Source organism: Vanacampus margaritifer, chromosome 16 (assembly GCF_051991255.1).
Source record: "Vanacampus margaritifer isolate UIUO_Vmar chromosome 16, RoL_Vmar_1.0, whole genome shotgun sequence".
Taxonomy (NCBI): domain Eukaryota; kingdom Metazoa; phylum Chordata; class Actinopteri; order Syngnathiformes; family Syngnathidae; genus Vanacampus; species Vanacampus margaritifer.
Window position 1 is genome coordinate 12,010,487 of NC_135447.1, and position 8,322 is coordinate 12,018,808.

At 39.7% G+C, this 8,322-nt stretch overlaps 1 protein-coding gene across 2 annotated transcripts; it reads right to left on the minus strand.

Moving 5' to 3' along the window:
- Positions 1–3,053: 3,053 nt before the first annotated feature.
- On the minus strand, positions 3,054–6,476 carry snx12 (sorting nexin 12). Of its 2 annotated transcripts, XM_077546499.1 has the most exons (5): positions 6,051–6,476; positions 5,172–5,267; positions 4,953–5,077; positions 4,463–4,553; positions 3,054–4,146 (listed from the first exon to the last, which is right to left on the minus strand). In XM_077546499.1, exons 1-5 carry the CDS (start codon positions 6,213–6,215, stop codon positions 4,141–4,143), a joined length of 483 nt encoding a protein of 160 aa, XP_077402625.1. In that variant the 5' UTR covers positions 6,216–6,476; the 3' UTR covers positions 3,054–4,140. The 2 variants fall into 2 exon arrangements, with proteins under 2 accessions (XP_077402625.1, XP_077402624.1); XM_077546498.1 differs by lacking the exon at positions 3,054–4,146 and having other exon boundaries at positions 4,200–4,553; positions 6,051–6,467.
- Positions 6,477–8,322: the final 1,846 nt, after the last annotated feature.

Sequence of the window (8,322 nt, forward strand, 5' to 3'; positions counted from 1 at the left end):
CTGTGAAAAACACAGAATGTTACTGCAGCTTTGGAAGTTATTGTCTTTGTGTAAACGCAATTGTTCATTAAATTAAAGCATGAAATTGTGACTTTAAAAAAAGTGTCATTTTTACTTTTATTTGATGAACTTACTGTATGTATTTTTTTTTTTTAAATATACAGCCCAATAATTAGTTTTATTTTTGCTTTTAGAAACCGGTCACAAATTTGTGTTGGTATTTTTCCCCAGTCATTACATAGTGGAAACATGATTTGAGCGTTTGAAGCTTAGTCAACTTGAAAGTTTTAGTGCAAGCTGTAATTAACCTTGGCAGAGGTCTAAGTGACATTCTAGTTGAGTTTACAACATGAGAGTTGAACGCTGTAAATGCCTTTTTGTTTCTAACAATAAGATGTCACGGAAGCCATCACGATGCATGTAACGAACATCCACCCAATGACACGTCGCGTGCGGCTGTTTCATTTCGTTTTTTCCCATTGAAGGAACGAGGTCATCCGGCAGCGTGGGGCCTCGCGTCACGCGGCTCCCACCACACATTTCCAGCTCAAAGCCCAGCTTTGCGGCCTTCGCTGACTTCTTTTCCAAACTGAAAGGATTTGCAGACGTGACACAGCGGGCAGCAGGAAATTTAATAGTCGGGACAGAAAAATAAGAAATTCCTCAATGGAAGTGGAATGATAACATGTACAGTATGCATACACTTCACAATCGTCTTTACGGCTCATCAGACTTAAAATTTACATGAGCTGCAGATGTGACAAAGTTGCAGGCGTGATGACAAAACTGTGAGTAGTCCAGACGAAACCATGCATGCTACATGTTGCTTCACTTGGGGAGGTTATCGACGTCAGCGCACACTAGCAACCAAAAGCAGTTTCATGCTTTTCTCAAGGACTTTGAGGTGGGAAATAATCATCATTATAGAAAAGAAAAAAAAACCCAGCAGTGTTTCACCGACAACTTAATAATGCACATAAAAGAGGAATGACAGAGCGAGCGAGACAACAAATGATTTACACACGGGAGCAGTCATTGTGTTGGTTCCTCCGCCGGCATGAAACTGACAAGGTGTAGAAATAAACGGTGGGAGGAGGCGCAGGCGTCTGTTTTGCAAGGGAGAGAAAATAAACCATAAAGCACAAAATCATACACAAGAAATGCTTTATCGGCTGGATTGACACAGCAGGTCATACATTCTTCATCCTCTGCATAGAATGACTAACATTTTCGCCGCACTGATGAGGAGACGAGAGGTCTCAATGAACAGTTTTTCCCTTCTGTTCAGAGCCATATATAGAGAGAGTTTGGCCAACTCAGCAGGGTAACAAGATGGCGTCCATTTGTCATGTGACCAGCAGTTGACCAAGCACGCTGTGATTGGTCAATAAACCGTTTTAGTCACATTGTATCAATTGAATGAAAAGTGTGCTGCTCACATTGGCCAGATGGGGGCAGTATAAGATGAACAGAAGCAGAGCCGTATATAGAGGGAGTTTGGCCAACTCGGTTTCTAGCAGGGTAACAAGATGGCGCCCATTTGTCATGTGACCAGCAGTTGACCAAGCACGCTGTGATTGGTCAACTGCTGGTTTTATCCATCTTTGGAAGAGGCCCAATTCCCATCCTAAGACATCACATTTATTTTCCCCTATTAATGTTGCCATTACAAATTTCCAAATGGTGTCACTTGAGCCTTGCAGTGTAAATACAGCCATCACGGATGTGATGTGACCAGCAGTTCAACTGCTGGTCACATGACAAATTGACGCCATCTTGTTACCATGCTTGAAACGAGTTGGCCAAACTCCCTCTAGATACGGCTCTGCTTCTGTTCATCTTATACTGCCCCCATCTGGCCAAAGTGAGCAGCACACTTTTCATTCAATTGATACAATGTGACTAAAACGGTTTATTCTTTTTCATTCAATTTAATGATTTCTATCCATCTTTGGAAGAGGCCGAATTCCCATCTGAAGACATCACATTTATTTCCCCACATTAATGTTGCCATAACAAATTTCCAAATGGTGTCACTTGAGCCTTGCAGTGTAAATACAGCCTTTAGTTACGTGCGCAACTTTTTTTTTTTTTTAATTGACAAACATGCTCACCTGCCCTATTTATGCAAGAGCTCTATTTAAATTTAAACTAGCTTTTGGTTGACACTGCTAAAGGTATTCATTGAACACAATCATTATTTGGATGTAGAACTGCAATGCCGCATATTAATAACTGTTTCTAATCTTATTTGGCAACCAGATGACCGTGCCAATCACAAGTAATCATCTTTTGTTGTCAAATGTTTCGAGTCACTTAAGAGCCTCTAACAAAATAAACAGCAGTTCAACTTGAGTTGTACACTCATTGGAAATGATTGGGCAACATCTCGATGAACATTAATGACCAAAATATGGCGAAATCAAAGTTCTGAGTCGAGATGAGGCATCATCCGCCCCACAGGTGCTGACTGTGAAAAAAACAAAAAACTGTTGTAATTGAAGTACAATGACATTATGAGTTTATATAGTGAGTGCAATTGAACGCAGTTTGTCCCAAGGTTGACTTTGAAGTTGTTCTTATTCCTTCAAAAATGTAGTGAATTAATGATTATCCCTCATAAACGTGTGAAGAGAAATGATGTACAAAAGCCAGGAACTGCACTGGCGAGTATGTTGTCGGCAAAATTTTACATACATTTATCATTATTATTTCGCCATGTTTACACCACATTGGCACACTTTTGTAATGATGGAATAACAAAAGTAAAAAAACGACTTGCACCCTATGAAAACAGTACAATATTGATGTCAATAAGTGTGCCCAAAAAATTGATTCTCATTTAGTACGATTTAGAATCGATTTTAAATGTCCCAAAATCGATTTTATTTTATACTGTCTTGCCTTTGTCGGTGTATGCCTTTATTTGAAGCGCTGTTCATGTTGTACCCAGTTTGGCCACTGAGGGGCAGTGTGGTTCCACGCGGTCTAATACACTGTTAAGTTGTAGCCACATTAGAGAGTAGAAGGAAAAAGTAACGATCAATTTATTCCCCAAAAAAAAAAAATAAATCCCAGCGTGGCGCTGTTCTATTGAGTGATAAAAGTTCCGTGAGTAGCGCGCTAATTAGCATTAGTGAGTCAGACTGGAGTAGATCATTACAATTCCTTGCACATCTATAAATTGAAGCAAAAATCATTGTCAATCAAATAATTTTGAATCAAAAAATCGTTCCTAATTGGAAGTATCGAATCGCAGACCCCAAAAATTCTGAATCGAATCGTGAGACATTCAAACATTCCCACCCCTGTTGTCAATGTTAACGTCTCTGGTCTTTTCCTTTAGCCACTCTTCTCCCAGTTACAGGCAAAATTACAATTGCATCTGCTTTGTAATTTTAAAAATTCTATTTGATCAATAGATTGTAAAGCTCGTAGTGTACTAAGCTGTAAAATCAGTTTCAGTTTCCATGATTCTTATTCCACATTCTCTCTCTTTACAACTTGTGTGGTGGCATCACAAAAACAAGTCCTTCAACATGCACCACTTTTGGAAGAGTAAACAGACGGTATACTTTCTATTCTGGGAATGAAGCCATAAAAGCCAAATCATGCAAATTTGCCAATTAAGGTAAGGCAAATATAACAGCCTAGTGGTGTAAAGACCTGTGAATGACATAAGCAACAAAAAGTCATTTTATCGCTTATACTACTCTGTGTTCATGTGAAAATGCAGCATTTGTCAATATTATGCCAACAAACAAAAAAAAGCATGTGAAATCATTAGTCAGCATGATTACAACACATATTAAAAAACAAAACTAAATAAAAAGCGTGCAAGTTTGGCATGCAGCTGACTATTATTAGTGCGGTTAATTTGGACACAATTGGTTAGGAGAGATTTCTGTTAATGAGTGACGTAACAACACCCGGTCAACAATAGTTCACATGAGTCCAAACAATCCAATTGCAAGTCAGCTGTAATGCTTGCACAATTCTCTTACATTTGCAGTAATATTGATTATCAATTGCACACTATAATTTGTCACCCCTTCGTGAACTATCGCCTTTAGCCTTTAAAAAGCTCATGCAACTAAGTAACTTGGGTTAAGAAATATAAATAAAGCAAACTTACTTCACTCATACCTATAAAAACAAAACAAAACAGAAAACAGGATCAGAAATTGCATGAGACGAACTTACTTTGACATTAATCTACTTTATTCACAGTATATTACAATCATGATTTTATGACACTCGTGAGGTTATATGGTGTATGAATGCAGCATGTAGCATTTTGGAATAAAAGCCAGAATTTCACTGTACAATGACAAAACTACTGTCAGCTTGTAGTTAGAAAACAAAAGCGCACACAAGTCACACAGATGCACAGCGGAAGATTCATTAAAGCCCTGCCACCCTCCGCCCTGTCCCAGCCCCTAAAGTAAGCCTAGTGTCGTACTTTTCCGGGAATGTAGTTCCGGTCGATCTCGGCTTCCTGCAAGAACATGTGCAGACAGCGCTCGTTCTGGGCCAAGGGGTGACCTGCAATTCTAGAGAAACACACGCAACAGCACACAAATTTGACTCGTCACAATAAAATATATATTTTTTTTTAATGTGACATGATGCCATCTTTCACATAATCTTAAAATCCTGGTACTGCGTCAGACATCGGTTATGTGTGTGATTCGAGAACACCAGACACAATGAGCGCAATTGTTTTCCACCTCATGTGTGGCGTCACTCATATTTAAAACAATTCAAATAAAATCGGTTTGTATGTACCCGCTGAATGTGGAATCACGTATAATAGAGGTCGGAACTGCAAGTTTTCGTGCAACTTTTCCAGCCAGAGTTGTTTGACTTTTAGGCCCTTTTGATTTCAAGGTACTACTGTAAGCATTTATTAGAGATGATCATTGAGTGCACTAATCAACTAATTTACTGACCTGTTGATGAAAAGCTCCAAACCTGACCGCCGTTCCTCGATGAACGACTCCTCAAAAAGCCCTTCGTCGTTGCGGAACGGCAACTGTCTCTTCAGGGCTTTACCCGGGAGAGGCGGTACTACAATCTGATTTGGGGGGGGGGGGGGGGGGGGATTACGATAATTAGAAAGAAAAGAAATCAGACACAAATGGATATTACAGCTCATTAGCCTCCGTCACCTTGCTGTCTCTCTCCAGCTCATTCTTTAACCACTCAAAGTCACTGTATCGTCTGGTTACGCAGGAATCCTTCAGTTTGAAAATAGGAAGGTTGGTCTGCGTAAATTTGAAAGACAGAAGAGAAGAGTCAGCAACTTGCAAAAAAAGGGGACATGTGACCTAGTAAATATTCTACAATGCAATGGCAGCAAAATCGGCTTCCTATCCGGTGAACACTGAATTTGGCTTCTGTTGAAATTATTCTCGGGCAAGGCTTTATGAAAACTCTACAGGAACATCGAGAAACACTTGAATGAATAAGAGTGTATATCAAATACTTTAATAACTACAGCTATGTACAAAAATAAAGTTTAATTGGCATCAGCCAGTAAAACTCATTGACGGCTCAGACAACAACAAGCTTAACTTTATTAACATACTTTGCAACGCTAATGCAGTGTATATTCAATAGTTTATCTACTGACATGTGTCCATAAAATTAAAGTTAAGTCAAAGTAAGCGTAGACTGCGCTAAATTCTATTTGTCGGCGTATGTCAGTGTTAGCTGTTTACGGCTAGCATAGCCTAGCAGTGTTCGCTACGAAACGCATTTTGCTGCCGCTCTAATTATATTCATGTCGCTTTAAAACATTTCCTCGACGTGGCTTAAGTGAAGCGAGTCGTTTCACGCTGTGCAGTTTAAACGTAACTTGAATGCGCATTACATACGACATCACACAAACACTCCTCCTGCTCGAGCACAAACTAGGCCGCGAACAATCCCCGGCACTAGAGTTCCGCCGTAGCCCGGGACTAGGCGCCTATCCCGGCGTCGCAGCCAGGATCCTTGACGTTAGCACATCGGCCAAAAGCTTTTCGGTCGTCTTACCGAACACTTACCCGCATCCGAACTGCATAAGTTGTGTATCGTTGCCGGCCGACTCCAACGATCTGTGGATCGTAAACGTCAATCTCCAGAAAATTGCTAGGTGGACCGTACGCGTCCGTGAGCTCCTGGGGCTTGGAATTCAGCCGGCGAGTGTCAGCAACCGAAGCCTCTGTCATTTTGTCGGGCTGCAGTAGGTTCTTTCACGCTCGAATAGGCGTCAGGCTGAAAAGTGGATGCGCCAAAAATGTGCAAATATCACGCGGATACATGAATTAATTGCGGTGGCCGACGGGTTCTGCTAAGGAACTAGCCGATTGAGCGTCTCCTTCAGCCGGGGACAGCCGCCCTGCCCTGCGCCCCACCCTTCTTGAAACCAGAACATGTGTTGGCTTCTTTTCCTTCTGCGTTGGGCTGGACCCCCCCAATGGAGACAAACGGACTGGGCCAGGACATCCCGACCCGAATGATCACAGCTATAGATAGCTAGGAGGAAATTCGTGCAAAATCAGAAGATGTGCACTTTGGTGTGGCTATAAGGTTTTAAAATATCCACGGATACAACTTATTTTTTGTCTGCAGCGGTTGAAAAAAAACCAAAAAACATTAACGTTGCTCTTTTTGTGAAGGATCTCCAGAAGATGTGTTGCATTTGTTTTGGGATTGCCCGTTCTCTGTAAAGATATTTATAATTTTAATTTTCATTATTATCGAACCACATATTTCCCTTTATTTTGAAAATTTACTGTTTGAATTCAGGAACTATTCAGCTGGGAATTAAAAAAATATATATTTTTTTAGACATAAATGTTTACACGTTAATCAGAGACCTAATTTATTTATGTTTACAAATGAAGTCAAGCAATGTATTTAAAGTATTACGCATTCATAGGAATGCAGACCATAATTGTGTGGGCTTTATTATGGCATAGTTTTGTAGGACAGACTTTCTTTTCCCTTTTATTTGTCGCCCCCTGGCTGTTGTATTTTATTGTTCTCTGTTCAATAAAGCATAAAAAAAAAAGTTGGGGTGTCCCCCTAGTGGCCGGTATGCATCAAATCCAAGATAGCGCCCGCCGATAATATAGCTATGACTAAAAATAGGAAAGATTATATATCAGCTTCCTTAAATAATACATTGTTGTATGATGACGCTTTTTCTTCTTGATTTGATTAAAGGAATCTAATTTTGATCATATTTTCATGACAAACTTATTGTCATTGTCACTTTTTGGATGAAAAAGGGTCCAGATCTTTGAAATGAAATACCATCCTTCAAGCTTTTAAACCCATATGTTCACCCTCAAGTAATAATGTTTTATAGTATATTATTCTATAATCAATATATTATATTATTTATACATTTCAGATATCAAGTCAAAAAAGGTGAGAAAGTACGTCAGGGTTCTATAAAACACTCCAGAACGTGTTCACTTTAAAAAAAAAATATATTTTTTTTAAAGTCATATCAAAGTGTTATTTTACAATGAGAATAATTCACTGTGTCTTAATGGCATGCTGATTCTATTGACTCATACTATTGTATCCTTGTGATGCAACACACTGGTAAGTGTTCAGTCGAAGCGCCGCATTGCACATGCAACCCAATCGACTTAATGCTGCTCTACTTCTGTTGCCGCCATTGTTTTTTTTCCACAAGTTGTGATAACTGCGGAAGCACACCTACTGGACACTTCGTTAGGTACACCTGCGCAATCTCTTGAAATGGTCGCTCTCCCTATTAGTCGCAGAGTTGAGCCCATTTGGAGCTTGTTGCTAACCAAAACAGCAGCAAGGTAAACAGACTCTGATGACATTTGCGTTTGGGTTCAAATTCAAAACATTCGCCAAGTGTTTTCCGGACGTATTTGTGACATGTTTTAATGCAAAATAAAGGCTACCCACAAGGTAAAGTAATTTTGAAATTTCATTTGAATGTTATTATTATATTTATTGTAAACGACATTTTTAGATATGGTCTACATACAGTATAAAAACGGGGGTGTGGGGGGGGGGGTCGCTTGTCAACTAACATTACATCTATGTAGCCTAATTGTGAATTTTACATTTTATTTATTTTTATATTACATTACTGCAGTCTGCACTACCAAAAATGACCCCTCGTGTCCCTATTTCATTGGCCGGGTGCACTGAGATGATGATGAACCAGCTGATGCCTTAAAAATAATAAATACTTTTTTTGTTTCTTCCTTGTGCTTTAAGATTCCCTCCCCTGATTCGACGAGTGGCCCAATCTGACTCCTTCCTGAGTCACCTGATTCATCG

Coding starts and splice junctions, on each gene's coding strand:
- snx12 (XM_077546498.1), bottom strand. CDS start 6,215: ATGACAGAGGCTTCGGTTGCTGACACTCGCCGGCTGAATTCCAAGCCC. Junction 5,078..5,171: donor AGCTGGAGAGAGACAGCAAG/GTGACGGAGGCT, acceptor CCCCCAAATCAG/ATTGTAGTACCGCCTCTCCC. Junction 4,554..4,952: donor TTGGAGCTTTTCATCAACAG/GTCAGTAAATTA, acceptor GTGTTTCTCTAG/AATTGCAGGTCACCCCTTGG.